The sequence below is a fragment of the Ziziphus jujuba genome, chromosome 11, assembly GCF_031755915.1.
Source record: "Ziziphus jujuba cultivar Dongzao chromosome 11, ASM3175591v1".
Taxonomy (NCBI): domain Eukaryota; kingdom Viridiplantae; phylum Streptophyta; class Magnoliopsida; order Rosales; family Rhamnaceae; genus Ziziphus; species Ziziphus jujuba.
The window spans coordinates 8,697,617-8,718,128 of NC_083389.1; the positions used below are offsets into that span (position 1 = coordinate 8,697,617).

At 33.8% G+C, this 20,512-nt stretch overlaps 6 protein-coding genes and 1 long non-coding RNA gene across 9 annotated transcripts; 5 read left to right on the top strand and 2 right to left on the bottom strand.

Moving 5' to 3' along the window:
* Positions 1–121: 121 nt before the first annotated feature.
* LOC107432217 (protein CIA1) lies at positions 122–5,510 on the bottom strand. 2 transcript variants are annotated; one of them, XM_060812627.1, is made up of 10 exons: positions 4,920–5,510; positions 4,288–4,434; positions 3,757–3,975; positions 3,559–3,623; positions 3,261–3,347; positions 3,005–3,076; positions 2,479–2,541; positions 2,035–2,110; positions 1,642–1,725; positions 122–487 (listed from the first exon to the last, which is right to left on the bottom strand). In XM_060812627.1, exons 1-10 carry the CDS (start codon positions 5,112–5,114, stop codon positions 413–415), a joined length of 1,083 nt encoding a protein of 360 aa, XP_060668610.1. In that variant the 5' UTR covers positions 5,115–5,510; the 3' UTR covers positions 122–412. The 2 variants fall into 2 exon arrangements, with proteins under 2 accessions (XP_060668610.1, XP_015898791.3); XM_016043305.4 differs by having other exon boundaries at positions 3,261–3,326; positions 4,920–5,503.
* On the top strand, positions 494–1,147 carry LOC132799871 (uncharacterized). Its single transcript, XR_009634784.1, has 2 exons — positions 494–946; positions 1,072–1,147. It is a non-coding gene; the product is annotated as an uncharacterized LOC132799871 (long non-coding RNA).
* Positions 5,511–6,301: 791 nt separating the features above from the next.
* Positions 6,302–8,369, top strand: LOC107432191 (cytochrome b-c1 complex subunit 9, mitochondrial). The gene is made up of 3 exons (XM_016043270.4): positions 6,302–6,523; positions 7,230–7,277; positions 8,073–8,369. Exons 1-3 carry the CDS (start codon positions 6,404–6,406, stop codon positions 8,121–8,123), a joined length of 219 nt encoding a protein of 72 aa, XP_015898756.1. The 5' UTR covers positions 6,302–6,403; the 3' UTR covers positions 8,124–8,369.
* Positions 8,370–9,615: 1,246 nt separating this feature from the next.
* On the top strand, positions 9,616–12,210 carry LOC107432178 (large ribosomal subunit protein uL1). Of its 2 annotated transcripts, none has more exons than XM_016043255.4 (6): positions 9,616–9,729; positions 9,833–9,878; positions 10,196–10,415; positions 10,603–10,768; positions 11,257–11,462; positions 11,960–12,210. In XM_016043255.4, exons 2-6 carry the CDS (start codon positions 9,874–9,876, stop codon positions 12,011–12,013), a joined length of 651 nt encoding a protein of 216 aa, XP_015898741.3. In that variant the 5' UTR covers positions 9,616–9,729; positions 9,833–9,873; the 3' UTR covers positions 12,014–12,210. The 2 variants fall into 2 exon arrangements, with proteins under 2 accessions (XP_015898741.3, XP_015898742.3); XM_016043256.4 differs by having other exon boundaries at positions 9,651–9,747.
* A 626-nt stretch (positions 12,211–12,836) lies between these two features.
* On the bottom strand, positions 12,837–15,142 carry LOC107432189 (iron-sulfur assembly protein IscA-like 2, mitochondrial). The gene is made up of 4 exons (XM_016043268.4): positions 14,768–15,142; positions 14,036–14,166; positions 13,790–13,898; positions 12,837–13,157 (listed from the first exon to the last, which is right to left on the bottom strand). Exons 1-4 carry the CDS (start codon positions 15,125–15,127, stop codon positions 13,092–13,094), a joined length of 666 nt encoding a protein of 221 aa, XP_015898754.3. The 5' UTR covers positions 15,128–15,142; the 3' UTR covers positions 12,837–13,091.
* Positions 15,143–15,273: 131 nt separating this feature from the next.
* LOC107432195 (glucosamine 6-phosphate N-acetyltransferase) lies at positions 15,274–17,326 on the top strand. The gene is made up of 4 exons (XM_048465218.2): positions 15,274–15,454; positions 15,890–16,018; positions 16,345–16,413; positions 16,747–17,326. Exons 2-4 carry the CDS (start codon positions 15,914–15,916, stop codon positions 17,209–17,211), a joined length of 639 nt encoding a protein of 212 aa, XP_048321175.2. The 5' UTR covers positions 15,274–15,454; positions 15,890–15,913; the 3' UTR covers positions 17,212–17,326.
* A 507-nt stretch (positions 17,327–17,833) lies between these two features.
* Positions 17,834–20,429, top strand: LOC107432220 (uncharacterized). Its single transcript, XM_016043308.4, has 5 exons — positions 17,834–18,160; positions 18,637–18,772; positions 18,854–19,588; positions 19,951–20,062; positions 20,175–20,429. The coding sequence occupies exons 1-5, from the start codon at positions 18,084–18,086 to the stop codon at positions 20,198–20,200; spliced, it is 1,086 nt and encodes a 361-aa protein (XP_015898794.3). The 5' UTR covers positions 17,834–18,083; the 3' UTR covers positions 20,201–20,429.
* The last annotated feature ends 83 nt before the right edge of the window (positions 20,430–20,512 follow it).

A 20,512-nucleotide genomic window follows, 5' to 3' on the forward strand; every position in this document is an offset into this window, starting at 1 on the left:
CCGTACGATATTTCACCTTCATGTACCCAAACCAGTGTTGTAATTTGAAAGAACACAGTACCGTATCGAAAATATATCCCACTTGAGCTGAAATGCGAAAAGAGATGAACAATAATGCAAATAAACATAAGAACCATTCTCACTAATTATTTCAGCTAAAAAAACCATTCTCACTAATGAATATGTAAAACAGAATTGTGCACTTAAAAACCTTTACCATCAGAATTCTTATGAACTATCAATAATAATGTTTGACACTTGCAACAGCCATAGGTTTCCAACTATCCTTAATTTCTGGGTTACTGTATAACCGGGAACTAAGACCAATATAGAAGAAAATTTCTGCAATCAAGCATAACTGGTATGGTAAATTCTGTAGTTTTTTCTTCTTCTTTTTTTTTTTTTTATAAGTTTAACAGGAGACAGGTGCCAGCTCCCATATCTTGATTGTCCCATCGTCACTGGCAGAAGCAAGTAGCCGTTTCTCCTAATAAATTTAACAATAAGACAAGGGAAATTGTTAATGATCCGAAGGTGAAAACGCAACACAAAATAAGCAAAAGACAAAAGCAATTTAAGGTCTACAAGAGATTTGTCTGTGTAGTAATCTCTTCTTACTATCAGAACACACATTTCTTATTTTTTAAATCTGAAATTTTAGACATTTAGACCTCAAAATGCCATACAACTGAGAAATAAAATAGACTATTTATAGATGCAGACAAATTGAATCCTAAAGAATAAAAAAAGTGGAAATGACAGGAAATTCTGCCTCAGCATAGCAGAACACTGGAACTTAAGCAACCATCACTGGACTTCAGTGCATCTGAATCAGCCAGGTAAAAACTACTGTGCTGATCTCAGATACACCCCATGAGGTCCAAGACATAAGTTAAGAGCTTGAACATCGGAAAGAATGTCCAAACACAAGAATTATCATGATAAGGTAATTTGCAACCAAGAACATAGATGAAACCATATCAGAAAAGACATATTATATCTTCTTGGGCAAAGTCAAGTCTTGAAAATCTAAACTTCTAGATTTTTTCTCTTCTTTTTCACTTGTAACAGTAACAGACGTTGAGAGAGGACCAGCGCCAGGGATTCACAGTATTGACAGTGAAGATGCTGGCAAGCAGGAAAATGAGACAGCAATGGCAACAGTTGCAGCATTTGCAACTATGAAGGGTGATAGCATCGATTTCATAAATAGTGGTGATGGTTCTAGTAATGATAATGACAATGATGAAGTTAACTAAGCAGTATATTTATTTCTGGATAGTTGCAAGAACAGTGACACAGTGGCAATAGTAGTTGGTAGTTGCACTGTGCTAATGGTGGTTCTTGTAATGATGATGATCCGATTTATGATGGTTGTGTTGGTGGAATTATTAACTGTGGTGGTGGTGAAAGCAGCAAGCATGGTGATGGAGCAGAGCAGGGATAACAAGAACAGTGATTATACATACAGAAGCAATACTAGTTATAGCCGTGAAGATTATGAAACTTCTAGTTATTGGGATTTCCTAATCCAATAACGACCAGACATAGATAATCTTAGGAATACTGGAACCATAGCCTCCTTCCCAAGGAAAGTTGAGAATATTACAGAAGTTTATAATCTCTACAAATTTTTCTTACCCCAGGGCTCCACTGCACTGAATTTACATCCATGTCATGGGCTTTCTCCTCCTTCATCAGCAGTTTATACAAAGGCCCATCAACCTTCAAAATTTTACGTGATCAGTATTTTTCAAATTATATAAGTAAAAAAGGAAGCCAAGAAAAACATGTGTGAGAACTCAATGGACAGGGACAAAGCAATTATATATAGATATAACTATGATGTAAGATTGCTTTGAAGGGAAAAATAATGACATTAAAAGGAAAAAAGGGTAGAAAATTAACATCAACATGGAAAAATTAAAAAAATACAAAACTACTAACTGAAAACAATGACCATAACAGGAGATTTTTATTGATTGTATGAATGAATAAATACAAAGAACGAGAGGGTGAATGAACATGATATACCAAACCATCTTTGTCTTTGTTTTCCACAAAAAATCGTATAGCATCATCAGCGGCTCCACTGGCAATGATATCTTCCCTGTCATATTAGCATATAAACAAAAAATTGGGATCAGAAAAATTCCTTTTTTAAATAGAAAAGTTGTAGAAGTAATGGTAAACTAAAGTAAATATAGAAACATCCCAAACAAAGATTACATTAGACTTTACACATTATCAATTTTGCTTATATTTTCTCCATAGCATTTACATAGATCTTTCAATTGATGAAAAATCATAAGAAAACTCTATTGGACTCTGTTCATCTATTCAATCATGTATGCTGTTTAATGAACTGCAAACAACCAACAGTTGGGATATTCCTTTTGACTTCTAATAGATCTAGCTCATGAGAAACAGTCAATGCCGAAAAAGAAAAAAAGCATGAACTGGTTTGATTGTAATTACCTTGACCAATGAACTGAAAAGATTGTCCGATCATGATAACCTGAAATGGTACAAAGATGTCTCCTGAATAAACCAGGAGGAAACCTTTGATTATTGTGATATAAGAATGTAGAATAAAATATTTACCATTGAAAAGCATTTCCTCACTTATTCCAATGAAACTAAAGATATTTGGGAAACAAAAAAAAAAGAAAAAAAAAGGGAAGAAGAAATTATTGTAGTATGTGCAACTATTGTTTCATAACAGGGGTGATGGTGAAGGTGCAAAAATCATAATTTACAAGGAAATGTTTTTGTTATTATACGCTTCTGTCTCTTAATACAACTTATCAAATACGCCACCATGCCCAAAACAAAATATTGTAGCATAAAGTAAAGTGAATATATCAAACATTTCTCCCAAAGAAAAAAACCATTAATAGGACATTTCAAACAGTACTTTAGTATTTCAAAAAATTCAGATAGGTGAAATATCCTAAACACTTTATGGCCAAATGAAAATACTTTAATGTGAAACGTTCCTTACCAAGGTGCATAACCATTGGCAGACTGTGCTGAAATGGTGTCTACTCCCCATATCTTTAGGGTTAGATCGTCACTGCAAAACAAGTAAGGTACTATTCAATACTTTTAGAATTCTTTCTTTAACAAGGTAAGTACTTTTCAATACTTTTAGAATTCTGTTCATGATTGTTTCTTCCACTAAAGGCATCTTACTGAATTAGTAACAGGCAAAAAGTCATCCAAAATCATAAAAATGAATAAACTATACTTTCACTTACCTACAGGTAACCATTTTATCTCCACTATGATTAAATGACAGAGCCCATACAGTAGATGAGTGACCACTGACAAGAAATCCAGCGCAACTGTATTAGACTAAAACCATATTTTAACAAAAATTATTAAAGCAGTTCTACAAATTCAACTATTCCATAATAGTGAATAAAGGCTACATAATCATTAATTGCAAACCTTATGATAATATAGGAACAAAAGAATACAACAATTTTGGATAAGGAATATGAAAAGAACCCAGAATATGTAGATATGGTTAGAAGAGAGGCTAAGACATAGTACTTGTTAGGTTCACCTAATGTTTGAACACACGCCCAATCATCATCACCACCTTCATCTGCCCAAACCTGGAAGTAACATTTGTGCACATCAACATAAATATGGATCACCCAATCTTGTTTCACAGGGAAAGCAAACAAACAATCATTTTAGCAGGATGCCTATAAGGAAATGATAATAATCTCCTCATCATCATCTTACCTTAATGGTATTATCATAGCTACAAGAAAACAAAATGTCCATGGTTGGATGCCACTGAACCATTTTCACATCCTGTGTATGTCCTTGCAACACTGCAACACAATCAAACTCGTTGCCTTGCTCTCCTTCCCAAATCCAAACAGTTTTATCTCGAGCACATGTTGCAAGAAGAGTCCCAGATGCATTCCATGACACACTTTTGACTTCATTTTCATGACCCTATGCACAAAAGCACATACCTATAAGTATCAGGAACAAGTGTACGAGATAGGGAATGAAATACAACTTTCTAGATGATGGGAATTTCCATATTGGCAAGTTTTACTAAGCATAGTAAATGTCTGTGTACAAATATAGCATTCTCCACCATCCTGCAGATTCATTAAGTTTCAGTTGCACTCAATGCCAAGAAATAAAAAATTAAGCATGGATCAAATAACAACTCATACATAATCTAATTACTAGAATGAGCTTACTAGAATGAGCTTTACAATGTATGGAGAGAAAAGTACATCTCAAAGATGATTCTACCTCTAGAGTGGAAACGCATTCGTAATCACCACCAACATTTTCCCAAATAGCTGTGGTGGCATCAAAGCTTCCCGTAGCCAGTAGTTTGCCCGATGGTGACCAAGCACAGGATCGGACGGTTCTAGTGTGTGTGTCCTCCAGAACAGCCTGCATGATCACAGCAGGTCATCACACGTTACGGCACAAAGAAATCATTTCTTTTGTCATGAGTAAGAACAGAAATTAAAAACAAAAACAATCGATCAGGAATATATAAAATTAACCAAATTCGTTAATTTCAGTTAGCAAAACACCAACTCCATTTCATTGCATAAAATTAAAAAACTAAACATTTGGTTTAACATGCGCACCATTAAGGAAACAACTACATGAACCAATACAAAGCATAACATTGAATTCAGACCTTCACGGCATTAACCTCCAAATAAATGATATAGTACAACAAATTTTACACAAATTCAACCGTATCACTGCATTTATAAAATTCTACATCACTCAAAACCCTAAAAAAAAGAAAAAAGAAAAGAAAAGGGGGCATGAAGCGCAGAGACTTAGAATTGCATTCCATTTCGTCTACTTTATTGCATTTAAATTTATTTATTTATATTTTTTTTGAAATAAAGAAGGCGAACCTTGCATTCCCAAGAAGCAGTAGAGGGACTCTGCTCCCAAATACGGACGGTCTTGTCGCCGCTACAAGAAGCGAATACGTACGGTATCCCAGCAACACCTGTGACTGGATTCCAAGCGAGGCTCCAGACCCTATCAGTGTGGCCTTCGAGCTTCTGAATCTCCCTGAGCTCGAATCGCCCATCCTCCAACTCCATCGCAAAAACTGCAGAGATGGAGCAGCCTCTACAAAATTCCAATTAAATCCTCCTCTTTTTTCTTTAATATATATATATATATATATAAGAACATTCAAAGTGAATGACTGAGAGAGAGAGAGAGAGAGAGAGAGAGAGAGAGAGAGAGAGAGATTGGTAGTGGTAGCCTAGCCTTCTTTTCGCCTTTTAATCACGGACGGGGTGAGAGGGGCGTTGACAAGTTGACAAGTGGACAAACGGGGGACGCGCCATGACACGCGCCGAACTTGGGATGGACTGCCGGCGGAGGAGTGTGGTGGATGTGCATAAACCTCGAATGTCTGTTGTCTAGCGTGTAATATCCAAATTACCCTTCGTAAAATCGTACTGGACTACCCAACTCTGTTTAGGTTCCATCATTCTTATCTCCAATGATTATTATCATATTGTGTCCCTCACCCTTTTTGATTTTAAAGCCTAAGCCGATTCAAACTCATATTAGACGACCCAATTTAAATAATTATTTCCATCTATTAATTCTTATGTTATTATTTAGCAAGAAAATGTTTATGTTTTGTTTTTTGTTTTTTGGTTTTTTTTGGCAGAAATATGTATGTTTTCTTTCAAATGTAAAAAAGACGTTATGTTAAATTGAAATTGTCTCTATCAAGAGAATTCAACTCGGAACTGCCATATAAGATCTTGTGTCATAATTTATTATATAATAGGTAGTAATTTATTATATTTACAAAAAAGTAGTAATTTATTTTGACACCAGACTGATATATTTGTAAATTGTAACTTTATCATATTCAAACTGTATTTATATCTTTGCCCCCAAAAAAAAAAAAAAAACCTGTTCTTTTAATGATATAAGCTTAGTTAAAAGGTTGATTATAATTAATAAGAATTTTATGGAACGCATTCCAAAAAAGCAACCAAAAAAAAGAAGTAAGATATACATTTAATTCTATTCCCATAGTCTCATAAAAAAACAAAAGAATAAAAACAGGTGAGAAAAAAACAAGAAGAGAAAAATGGTTTAATAATAATATATCCTAATTAAAAAAAGGCCCATTAGGGGCGGAGCATTAACCAATCCCAAAAGTCCACATGAAACGGCCCAAAAGAAACTGCAACAAACCGGTTCAACATTTTATCGGACCGCTCTAAAAAACCGGTTCGAAAAGCAACTACAAATCGATTTTCCCTTTCAACTGGGAAGGGGAGGATTCACTTTGCGTAAACCCTAGCTCGCAGATCAGAAGGAAGAAGGAGAGAAAGAAGCGCAGAAATCGAGGTAGATCAGAATGGATTCAGCAGCTCGGAGAAGCGGTGGAGGCCTTTTCGAAGGGCTTTACAGAGTGATCATGCGACGGAACTCAGTTTACGTCACCTTCATCATCGCCGGTGCTTTCCTTGGCGAACGAGTGAGTGCAAATATCAAAATTTGGTTAAAAATAAAATTTGCTTGATTTTTACGCTGCTGAACTTAGTTTAGGTTACCCAGATTCACGATTGATTTTTATTTCCTAATTGTTTATTCATGATTAAATTTTTTATTTATTTCGCATTGCCGGTTATTTATTTTATGACTATGCTTCTACGGGATTGTGGGGGTTAGATGAGCGTTGATGAATTTTATTTTATGATAAATGCAATCATCTAGCTTGATGTAATAGTTCTGCATCGCGTCCAGTCAAATGAGGTTCAGTAATTTTGGAATTAGCGAGATTTAAAAATTCTATTTCTTAATTCTTATAATTCGCTTTTGGCCTATAACCTAATTTATAAGGAACCAATTGCCTGTATTTTGTTTTGTTCATGAAAGTAGAAGACTCTGATTAGTTATTCATAGTGCCTGGACAATGGATGGTAAAAGAATTGCTTCACCAGGAACTGCATGTTACAATTATTACGTGGGTTAGCATTTTATTTTTACTTTGTTCAATGAAATCACTTGTACCCTTTATGAGTGTTTTTTTCATTCTTCCACCCACCGTTCTCTTCGATTCTAAAATGTGGTTTGGTTTTCCCTACGTTTTTTTTTTTATTTTTTTTATTTTTTCCATTTGGATTGTAGATTAGGTGTTAGTATAATCGAGAATTCTTATCTATTTGAATTGCTGGTTGCAGGCTGTGGATTATGGAGTTCATAAGATATGGGAGTACAACAATGTTGGGGTATTGCATCTATTATTTTATTGCTTTTATACAATTCTATCGGTTTCCTTGCTTTTTACTCCTAGGAAATTAGTTTGTTTCATCTGTTCTGCACTTCTGTGTTGCACAGTTGCACTAGATATGTGGCTTATCATTGAACTTCTGGAAAATGATTCCTACATTGCATTTTTAATGTTAATTATGAATATCATATAATGCTAAAACATTTATGACTCACCAAAACATTAACATGCAAGTAACATGTGTACATAGGCTCCTGGCCCTTTTCTTCTTCACTTTAATTCGGGGGTAAAGGATAGAATGGGGTTTGTGTGGAACATGGTTGTAACGTCCATTTTTTCGGAAAAGTAGTGAAACCCATGCTCTTCTCATTCAGGCCTGTGTTGCCTTCTTGATTTTGATGTTTGATTCATGTTAAAAAAGTCTTGGGAGTGATCTTCTACCTTGTTATTATTAATATTATTGTACAATCGTTCTCGCCACGAGGTTTTGTGTTATTACAAAATATGTCAATACTGTTGCAGCTCTTGGTATGAGTGGCATATATGGCCGTTGAATGACATATTTTAGTAGTACAGTATTCTATTTTACACAATTTAGTGTTTAACAGACTTTAGTATATTTGAACGATTGTCGTGGAAGGGAATGATTGGTAGACGTTTAAGATCCTGAAGTATGACTTAAGAGTTTTACCTTTAACATGATAAATATTTTCATTGTTGCTTGTTACCAGTGTTAGAGCTAAGTTATTTCTATCTGTATTGAATCTAAGTTACGTTTTTTGTATTGATGCAGAAACGATACGAAGACATTCCAGTTTTGGGGCAAAGGCAATCAGAGGAATGATTTTTTAAAAACTTTTGTTGTCTGTTTCACAGATTTTATACCTCTGGACAGTTGGAGTATGCAATTATGTACTCGGTACAATTCTAATTTTTGCAATAAGTATTTGGGTGCATTTGACTTGTATTTCAAGTATGTTTGCATTCAACTGGGAGTTAGAGAGCATTGAATCATTTTGAATTCTGTATCGATACGATGACGAAAACATTGTATTGCTTGGCTTATTAGATATGCCCCTATTTTCCTGCCTTTTTTTTGGTCTATTTATTCAAGCGTTTTAGTCCTGAACATCTATAACTTTTATGGTGTATACAGTGGGTGTTACGATTAATGATTGAAATGAAACAAGAGTAAGTTGAATGTTTTATTCATTTAAGCACCATAGACTTAATGGGCAGCAAAGATTAATATCCTTTTTGACATAATTATGAAACATTTCACTATCACTTAACATCTCAATTAAATGATGCAACTTTCAAGGAGGAAGGAGGCATAATGGAGGGATGTGAAAAAAAAAAAAAAAAAAAAAAGGGGAAAAAAACTTAACATCTTCACACAGCAACCATCCTTTATTAACTAAAACCCCTTACAAAGTTCCAACCTTGAACTAATCCATTTGAATCTCGGTTCAGCTGTTTAGTGTTTGGAAAAAGGGTTATTAAGTCTGTGTCCCCCTTTTTGGTCCAATTGAAATATAAAACTTCTCTTTCTCGCTATGTTTGTGGTTAAGGTCCGTTTGATAATAAATTTATTTTTATATTTTGTTTTTATTTTTTTAATTATATATAGTATATTTATTTTAATAATTTATTAATATTAATTGATAATAATTAAAGTTTGTTAGATGTATCAATCAACTAGGAATGTTAAAGAATTAAAAGAAACAAGATCAATACAATTTGAAATTGTATTTCTTTTCTATTTATTTATTTATTTTATTTTATTATTATTATTATTTTTGCTTTTGTAGTTAATAAAAATATATAATATTATCCATTAACATTAACAAACTATATACAATTTTTAAAAAAATAAAAAACAAAAGGTAAAAGAATGAATTTGTTATCATACTGCACCTTAGCTATCTATTTTCCCTTCACGATTTATTTTTTTATTAATTTGAAGATTTAAAAAAAAATTATAAATTTGCTTATTATAAAAAATAAACAAAAACCCTTTCCTCCTCTTCCCTCATACAAACACACTCCCCTTCAATCCTTAAAAATAATAGTATTGAACAATAAAAATTTATTAAAAATCATTAAATTACAAGAACAAATTACGAGGATAAAAAGATAATTTAACGAAATAAATGATAGAGGGTAAGGTAAACATCGGCCAAGTTAAACCTTTTGGGGAAGGAGAAGGGTAAGGATAAATACAAAACAAGGCACCAAATATTTGACCACAAAAAAAAAAAAAAAGAAAAAAAGAAAAAAAAAAGGCACCGAATATAGTAGGGGCCTTAATGAAAATACCAAAAATAAATGATAAAGGCACGTGCAACACCTTCTCACACGTAACTAGGGTTTTAATAAGCTCTAACGATCAACCTGCTGCTGTCTCTCTTGCCAACCGCTCGATTGCAGGCCCAAAGGGTTTCGTCCATGTATGTGTTCTCTTCGCCTTAAGTTTTTCTATGCTTATTTAGAGCTTTTCTTATCCTGTGAAATTCTATTGCTTTTTATTTATTTATTTATTTTATTTTGTAGAATATTTTTAGTGGACCTGCAGTGACAAGAAGGCTATAACAATGAGGTAGTTAAACTTACTTTTAAAAGCATTTTGAATTTTCTGAAAAGCCAAAACTTTTATTCGATTTTATTCGCTCTTCTTTGAAAATGCAATTTTTAAGTACATTCAAAACGTTAAATTAATGGCATGGTGCTTATATTTTCTGCTTTTTATTAGATGATTATTTTAGGTTTGAACTGAACCATTAGATATCGTCTGGCATCTGGAAATGTTTTGTAAAGTTATGACGTTTGGGAAAAAAATTATATGATTATCCCATATTTTTATGTAATAATAAATGCCCTTTATTTATCATTATTTTTTAATGTACTTGTTCACAGTAAGCTTCAGAGTGAGGTACTAAGAGACGCCATCGCCCAGATAAGTAAAAACTCCGTGGAGAAAAAGCGCAACTTCACTGAGACCGTTGAGCTGCAAATTGGTTTGAAGAACTATGACCCCCAGAAAGACAAGCGTTTCAGCGGTTCTGTTAAGCTTCCACACATCCCTCGTCCTAAAATGAAGATTTGCATGCTTGGTGATGCTCAACATGTGGAAGAGGTAAATTTGTATTTGCATTTTGGGTTTATGGCAAACATTTTCATGGTACAATTTTAATATTTATTGGTGTATAGTTTATGGGATCAGAGATATAACTTATGCCAATGGAACTCTGCCTATATTTATATTGCAACTTTGAGTGTTTGTGTTATAAAGTCTTAACATATAACTTTTTTTTTCACTACAGGCAGAAAAGATTGGATTGGATTACATGGATGTGGAAGGGCTGAAAAAGCTTAACAAAAACAAAAAGCTGGTCAAAAAGCTAGCAAAGAAGTATCATGCATTTTTAGCTTCTGAGTCTGTTATTAAGCAAATTCCTCGTCTTTTGGGCCCTGGTCTTAACAAAGCAGGTTAGTAACTTCTCATCAAGTCTTATTATCAAACTTTAGTTAAACCATCAATCTTTAGTTGATATATTAGCATTACTTCATATATGCTATCTTATAAATTTTTGTGTAGATGGTAATTAGAAGCTTATGACTCTTCTCATGTTTGGTTGATTAATTCAGGCTAGCAATCCTTCATTTATGGCTTTCAATTTCATATATTAAATTTCAATCTATCTAATTTATTGCTGAAGTCTCTATAACAGCTTTTCATATGATTTATTAAACATATTCTATGTTTTTTCCTTTGAGCTAACCTTTGACTGGAGTTTATGATAACTTGATGCTTCAATGTATCATTACATTTGGATCCTCATTTGTAATCACTTCTTTTATATTTCAAAATATGATATTTGGTTGCTGAATTTTGTCAAGTTTCCACATTTAAAATATATATACACATATATGCATACATTTTATACTATCTTCTCTCATTATGGGTGTGAATGCAGGTAAATTTCCTACCTTGGTGACTCACCAGGAATCCTTGGAGTCAAAAGTAAATGAAACAAAGGCAATGGTAAAGTTTCAGCTTAAGAAAGTTCTTTGTATGGGAGTTGCTGTGGGGAATCTCTCTATGGAAGAGAAGCAGATCTTCCAGAATGTGCAAATGAGTGTCAATTTCCTAGTTTCATTATTGAAGAAGAATTGGCAGAATGTAAGTTGGATTGTCCCCTCTTAAAACACAAAGCATTAAGTTTGGGTTTTTCTAAGATATTGGATCAAAGTATCTGATTTTTGTTTTGATGAAAAGTGATTCATTGTATAGTCTTATAATTTAATACTACTATTTGAAGGTGAGGAATTCATTTCTTGAAAAACCTGTAATTTGTGTTTTCAAAAGTATGAGTAAATGCCAACGTTAAAAACATAAACTAGCTGACAGGAGAATTGTAATTCAGATTGACTATCGGCAAATTACACTGATCAAGGCACTTGAAGCCTCAAATTCTTATTTGTCATTTTTTTGAACCATTTTATGTTAATTTTTCTATCAATTTGCAACTGATGCTCATAACTTGTTGGATCCGATGTTAGTTCCAAGAGCTGAGTATGAATATGACCTTTATTCTATTTATAATTTTATTGTATTCATGTCCTTTTCTACTTCATTGTGCAGTGAATAATTTTTGGCTTGGTTGTTTTTGCTAATAGGTGAGGTGCTTGTACCTGAAGAGTACCATGGGGAGTGCAATCCGCGTCTTCTAATTTAATAAGCTCTGTATTAGTCTTTTAGTGAGAGGAAGAAATAGTAAACATCTTAGCGAGACATTCTTCGGGACTGCTACTAGCCCTTTTTGTTTATCTTGGATTCTTCTTAGTTGGAAATTTTGAATTGATACTGTGACTTTGTTTTCAAATAGTGATATTTTGCTGGTTTATTAACAACATATTTTTATTCCTCAGCTTGCTGTTGCCCACCGTACTGTTTTAGCATGGTATAATTTTGTACTGAGTTTGTGGGATGCAAAAGTTGCTTTTAAAATTTAAAACTATTATAAAACTATTACGGGGCTTCATTTGGTCATATAACTCATTGCTTTGCCTTTTTAGAAGGATCGACTATGTTGTTTTCCCTCTATTTATGTGGTCATGAAAATTATGAACTGATGAAAGATGAACTATTTTGAATGCAACCTAGCATCGTTCCGGACTGCCCTTTAATGTTATATCATTTTATATCTTTTCGTCTCTTTATATCATTTTATATTTTTTATTCAAAACCCATCAAAAATCCAAATCAGATGCTTCCAAGATATGAAAGATATAAAGAAATATCTCTGAGTTATCTTCTTTTCCTTCATTTCATTTTATTTATTTTTTATTCAAACCTATCAAAAAAAGCCAAATTAGATGCTCCCAAAATATAAACGATAAAAGAAATCTCTCTAATTTTCATCACAATTCATACAAAGGCATATGAAAGATAAAAGAAATATTACTAATTCATCTTTTCTTCTTTTCCTTTATTTCATTTTATCTTGTTTTTTATCCAAACCTATCAAAATCCAAATTAGATGCTTCCACGATATGCAAGATAAAAGAAATCTCTCTAATTTTAACCATAATTCATACAAAGGCTCCGTAGCCTGCAACCAATCATATAAGCAGTGAGGAGGCTAATTGATATTACGCGTGGCTGGTAAAAGCCGCTTGTTACATTCATTGCTATTAGCTTCTACTAAACTATTATTCAAAAGAATCATGTGAAATAATAATTATATTCATACATTCAGCCGCTTGAGCTTGAGCTTGAAAGAGAATAAAAACTTCAAGCCAGCAAAGCTTATTGCTTCACCATGAAAGAACTTTTACAGCTGCAACCGCCTACTGCACTTGGATTTGTCGCCACCTGCATTTGAAACCAGAATTCAAAATGTTGCATGCCTTATAATATAAAAGATACATTATTTTGATAACATTATCAAAAACAGAAAAAATAGAAGAGCAAACCATGCATAAGGTATCTACTTGGGATTACAGAGGCCTATGTGAAACTGTAAACGGTAGTGTAACAAATGATTTCTAGAAGGGTATCACTATAAGGTTGTAAATATTCGATCCAGTTCAGTTCCAAGTGAAATACTATACATGGTTTATGTGATTCGCACCATTATGTCAAAAGACCAGAATTGCAGCATCTTATTCATTAAGATAAATTTTTAGCTAAAATTCTGCTGCATATAATTGAGTGGAGTCACGTCTTTAATAGGAATTTTACAGCCACAAATTCACATTAGAACAATAATAAATAGTGCCAATACAAGTCTTGAAAAAACACACATCCCATTATTCCACCACAAAACTAAGGTTTCAACTTCCATCACGCCTCGATGCCATTGTTCATTATGGATTTGTCGAGCATGTGATGTCTGAACCTCATAAAACTTTTGTTGGACAAGTTATGCATATAAGCAGATATACAGCACTCAAAAAACATAATAACAATAAAGCATTTACAGCAACAAGATAAAAGTGACTTACAACAAAAGCAGAACGAATAAGCTCCTCAACATAATCAACGGTTGCCCCTTTTACAAAATCATATGAAATATTATCAACAATCAATTTAACTCCTTCTCTCTCAAAAACTCTACAAATACAAGGACAAGAGGATAAATGTCAAACAGAAATTGTGGCCAAAAACCTTCACATTCCAATTAAAAACAAAACATATTATCAAAAGTATACAATTTAGTACATATAATGGACATATCAAAAGAAAGAAACCTGTCGTCTGGGTTGGTTTTGTTGTCTAAATCAAAAACATATTGGAACCCAGAACATCCACCAGTTTCTACACTCAATCGAAGCATCTTTTCCTCTGATGATGGTTCACTAGACTGTAGGTCTTTAATTCTCTGTAAGACGAAGAATAAAATATTATCTAACAACATAAGCTTCATATGAATCATAAATACTACAATATCATTTTCTTGAGACAATTAAATTCCAATTACAGGTGTAAAGACCAACTCGAATCAAAAGAAAACGTGAATGCCCATGTCAGCATTTTATAGAACAAAGATGGTTGGTTCATAAGAATTTCAAAGAAAATCATAACTTTGCATTAGGCATAACCAAGTCCAATATACCTCCTAGACTTTTAAATTTTGGGTTCCTAAATTTAAGAGATTAATTACAACCCAAGGAAGCTAAACAATTGCATCAGAACCAGTTCAATAAGGTAAACTTCAATAATTTAAACTTCTTTCCTTATCATTTTTTTAATCTTAAATTTAATTGCTTTCATTTCCTTCGCACCCAAATGAACCAAATAGCAAACAATTCACCTTCCAGAAACTGAGAAATCACATAAAGATCCCAAAGTTGTTAAGCCAACAAATAACCCACAGAAAGAAACAAGAAAAATCCAGATAACCCACATACGAAATCAGAGAGTAGAAAAGAGAAGTTCTTTTAGAAGAAAAAAGAATTGAAAATACCGAGAGAGATAAATACCCGAATACAAGTTTCAGTCATGTCCACGGCATCAAGGGACGGGGACGGGGATGGAGATGGAGATGAAGAAGAAACTTCTTGAAGAGCAGAGGAAGAATAAGAGCTGAGGAGCCTCTGATTCTGTCGGATTCGGGCAGCGAAGTACGGCGTTAGGCGATGAAGAATCAACGATCTTGGCGCCATTCCGGCCTCTTTACTCTCTCTTTCTCTATCTCTCAAGAGGTCCAAATGAACTTTTTCTTTCTGGGTTTTCTCTGTTTGTGAAAATGTCCGAACGAAAACAACACCAATATTCTCCTCTCCAACGCAGAGTCGGGACCTCAAAATGGCGGTTTTAGCCTTTAGGCTTGTGCCAAGCATCCCAGTTCCGTACTCCACATCCACGCCACGTCACGTGCTTCCATTTTTGACCTGACAAATTTTTATTTTGGTTTATTTCTTAAAGTGGCCCATTTTGGTGGATGTAAAAGAAATACACGAAAATTGAGGGGTAGAGCTTTAGTTATGCCAATAATAGAAGGCTAAGCAAGCAAAAACTTATTTTAGCATATTCCCGACGAATAGAGAGAATTGGCATTCCTTCATACGCCTTGCTCTCTCTCAGGCATTTTATCGAATAAGTGACTACCCCGCAATTACCGCTCCGTTTCGAAGACAATCTTCCCAAAACCATTTTAGTATTAAGCGGTAAGTAAATCTAGTATAGTTTGAGTCTTTTCCCATGTAATGTAATTGAAATATTCTGTGTTGTTACTGGATTTTTATTTTTTATTTTTAATTTCTCTCTCGAAATTTAGCCACCGATCTGAGGTTTGTTCCATCAATTCAATAAAATTACGTTGATAATTCCTCTATATAAATGAATGAAAGAGAGGGAGATAAATCATAGGACCGATGGTCTTATTTCTATATTATATATAATATATACATACATACATGCCACCATCTCTTAGTTTCCGTTCAGTAGATTGTCCTTCATGGCTTCAAATGTTCTTCCAGTTGCTATGGCTTCCTAGGATTAGAAAATATCGGTTTTAGCACAGTGAAAAATTGATTGTGATTAAACATTTGTTTTGTCCAAGTACGTTGTTGAAATTAGTTACTGTCAGTGCTACAATTCAGTGTAGGTGGTTTGTAGAAAGTGTTATGGTTGTAAGACATGGCCGGGTTTCTTTGTTACGGGCTATCAGAATACCACATGCCTCACCAGACTGTTTCATTAAATCCATCTCTGTTCCCAGATCCTGCTCGGTATTTCTTTAGGAAATTTGAATGTGATTCCTTTATACATAATTTTTTACTGTTATAAGTGGGTAATTTTTTTAGGTGCAATGCGTTTGTCATTTGATACGAATTTTATTTTGAAGCATTCTCTGTGGATGCTTGGTGCTTGAATGGATCACAGATGAAGAACTCCTATTTTTCTATTAAGATCTTTGGGCCTCATGAAATTGCTTTTGATCCTAGAAACTTTTAGAAGGAAATTTGAAGTGGTGATAAAATTTGGGCTCTACTTGGTTTTGTTATGCTGCTTGTTTGTGGTTAAAGATTCTAACTTGAAGCATTCTTAAGTAAAGGTGTCTCTGCAATCTACTATTGTCTCCAGTATAAAGTTGAGTTTTGGAGGCTGGCTCTCCATTCTAATGGTAATACATGCAAGGTATCATTCAAATAGCAAGAGCTTTTGCTTTCTGTTTGAAAGAGTTGGCCACCTTTATGCTTTCCATTTCTTGCTGCTAGAGCAACAGTTTGAAGAGTCTTGTATACCATCTTCGATATTTTCATTTCACTTTCCAAAAACCAACAAAACCTGAACTTTTTTTATGGAGATTTTGAATTAAGCTTGTATCAAGCAAACTATTTTAGTGCCTATAAGTCATTATCATTTGTAGACATTTCTTGTTTTACTTTGTTTAAATTGTTTCCAGTTCTCAACGAGTTGCCATTGAAAACCAGAGTTAAACTTGCAAAACATGCAGTGCAGTAATCCATCCACTGAAGGACCAAAATTACAAGTACGAAGATTGGAGATATCTGACAAGAGCAGTTTCATAGAGCTATTGCAACAGCTAACTGTTTGTGATTCTGTATCAGACAAGGAATTTGAAGATAGGTTTCAAGAACTCAGCATCCTGGGAGATGACCATGTTATCTGTGTTATAGAAGATGATCGATCTGGGAAGATCATTGCAACTGGGAGTGTGTTCATTGAAAAGAAGTTTATAAGGAATTGTGGCAAAGTTGGTCATATAGAAGATGTTGTGGTCGATTCTAATGCTCGTGGAATGCAACTAGGGAAGAAAATTATTGGATTCCTCACAGATCATGCTCGTTCTATGGGGTGTTATAAGGTGATTCTTGATTGCAGTACTGATAACAAAACATTCTATGAAAAATGTGGCTTCAAGCAGAAAGAAATTCAGATGGTTATGTATTTCACTTGAAAAATGTTTTAACTTATTTTGTTTACAGTGAAAATGCAAATTTAGATACCAATTGGGGACACTATTTTTATGGGTTCTTTTATTTTATTTTATTTTTAATCCCAGTTTATTTTTATGGTTTTTTTATTAATTTTTTTTGGTTTTATTTTTTGGGGTAGAAACAAGAATAACCCATGCTCGATGCAATTATTTTGTTGTTTCAAAAGTGTTCATTTATTTCCTCTTTCGAATGAATGCTTATGATTTGTATTTTATGGAAATGCCAATTGGACAGAAACGGAGTCTGTTTAACCATTTAACATTCTCAGTTTAATTTTCCCAAAATATGCATTTGCCATCAAACATTCAACATTCTCATAACCTCTAGAATACATGTGCCCAAGTCATATTACTAAATTAGCCAAAAAAATCATATTTTCTAAATATGTTGACAAGTACTTTCTATGTTTACTAAATAAAAACCAAATTCCGTTTCGTGTTCCTAAATTCATTTTTTCCTGTTCCGTTGACGTGGCGATTGATGATTAGGTTATGTTTAGTTGCAGACCGTTGTTACTTTAAACCTACTTCGAGAGGATACCTACTCATCCATACCTTTAAAAGGTCACATTTTTACTTTTTTATTTTTTTGGTTTTCCATCAGTTTTCTGCCACCTAAAATTTTTGTTCCTCTGGAAACCTAAAACCCTAATAAACCTTCTAAATTTTCAGTCATGATGTTTTCATTGTTTTTCTGGAAGTGAATTATATTGTACTAAACTGCAAATGAATTCATTCCAATTTTCAAAGTTTATACTTGGAATTTTTATTTTTTATTTTTTATTTTTTGGTAATACACGGAGTTAGCTTATTAGGCCTGGCAACAGATATCAATGGCATCGAGTTTGCTCCAATGGGAATCGGACCCTCTGTTTTCGGCGGCCGAAGTTGTCCAAGACTCCGCTGACAGGTTAGTCTTCTTCGGGTTGAATTTTGTTTTTTGTTTGGGTTTATGGATGTCTGTATATTGGTTTTCCACCGCGAAAGAATTTGCTTTAGGTATGGTTTTTAAGGTAAATCCTATTCGGAAAAGAAAAACTGAAAGATTATCCTTGTATTGCAAAATCGCAAAAATAGCTTTTTCAGGAATCGGATTCTGGGTTTGGTGAGGGGGAAAAAAAAATTTTTTTTTTTGATAGCTGCATTTCAAAGTTTTTTAATTTTTTAATTTATTATTATAATTTTTTTTTTTCTGTTACTTAGCAATGGTTCTTTTTTTATTCATGTGAAAAATTAGTTTTCTTTCTAGGTTCTCGAAGTTGCAACTGCAATGTGATTAACCATGAAAAAATGAATATATTTTCGTTCTTTATTATTATTACTATTTTTTTTTTTTTTTTTAATTTTGTGTGTGCAACCAATGATTTTGGTTTGACATTTATTTAGGATGGAATCGATTTTCCGCCTTCTGGTGCATGAGCTGACTCTAGTTCAAGGCGACCAAACAGACCCAAAGCTACTTGCATCTATAAATTATCATAGGCGTGATCTTGCAACAACACTTGAAACGGCAAAGTGGCAGGTGATATAGCATTTTCTGCAATTTGAATCTTCCTTTTTTCTTATTTATTTAGCAAGCTAATGGTGTCTATCTATTTACCAGCTGGAGGATTTTGAAAGAGCAGTCAGCTTGTCAGCCGTAACAGACAAGTCCAAGATGAGGGAAGATGTAATTTCTAGGAACAGGCAGTTTATCCGAGCTATCAGGGAACAAATAATTCAAGTGGAGAAAAGCTTGGAGGAGGCATCAATAGGATATCCCATTAAAAATGCAGATTGGATCAACTTGAACGAAGACGATAGAGATGGATTGGCGTTGTTTCTTTCTGGGGGAAGTCCCTCTAAGAGCTCAAGTCCTTATGAATTGGAGGACAGTGGTATCTTGAGAAGATTTCTTGATCCAACCACAGCTTCTAGTTCTCAAGACAATACTTCGCATAATTTTGAGATCAAAAGCATAAAAGTTGACAACTTGAATATGAATGAGGTTGTGCACGTGAACCATAATTTTGGCTCTATGGGGAATAACTTGCGAAATATGGATTCTTGTTTTTCTTCACAATTGGGTGAATCAAGGGATAATCTTCTGGAAACATATTGTAATGGATACGGTGAAGATGGGAATTGGGATCTGGAGGTTAATCAAACTAAACCTCAAAACGGTTTCCATGAGAACAAGTTGAGAAGGTTCCGCAGCAGAAATAATATATTTGGATTCTTCGGTAATCTATGGACTGCATATGAGAGTCCGTTCACAAGGAATTATATAAAGAGATTGAAAGATGGTGAAGAACAAGCTCATTCAACAACAGGAACTGATGTTCTCAATGATGGACAGGTGAGTAAATCCCCATGTTAATGCTGCAATTCATATTACTTATCATGTCTTAACAGTTTGTCTGATAAGTAGTGTTTTTTATGTTAGCTATCCTTTTCATTTTATTAAGTTTTGAGGGACATAATCTGAGTATTGAAATTTGATGAAATCTAGAAAGCCTTGGTAAATTCCATGTTTTAAGATGATGCTATAAGTTGCTTGTTGGTGAAATGGCAGTTTACTAAATATCAGTCATGTAGATGCTTCCGAGTTTACTTGCCTTTTGATAGGGTGGTTTAGCTTCTGTATGTATCATGTCATACTTGCGTTTGACAAAGTTTTTTTTAAATAAATTGCCTTTGACAAAGGTTATTTACTTGCAGAGCTGGTTGGGGACATGTAGGGTGGCATATCAAAGATGGACTCATTACGTTCAAGTTAATCGACATTCTTTTCGGTTGACATTGTCAATAATATTTACACTCATTATTCTTGGTGAGGACATATTATTCTTTATTTGTCCTCCTGCTTTATGTTTTTTGTGCCATCTGTTATGATGGGCAGTATGTAAGTTCTTAATTTTTCTTCAATTATTTACCTGATGCAGGTATGCTGGTGTCCCGTATGGCTTAAAAAGATTCACTATGCGATCTGCATATAGGATGTTTGCTAAGAGAGCGTGAATAATCAGTGTAGAAGGGCTAAATCTAGCCTCCGTAAAGTCTGTATATGCGAGTGTGAATGCGTTGCAATTTAATCTTGGTGGGTAATCCGTTCACCACGATTTATTTTAACCATCTGAGGGATTGTGATTTTACTGAATTAAATGTTTAGTGGATGGTTATACCGAGTGATTTCTTCATCATCTTTTCTTTCGTTTTTTTTTTTTTTTTTTTTTTGGGGGGGGTGGGGGGGTGTAAAGCGAAATGGGTTTTGGCAATAACC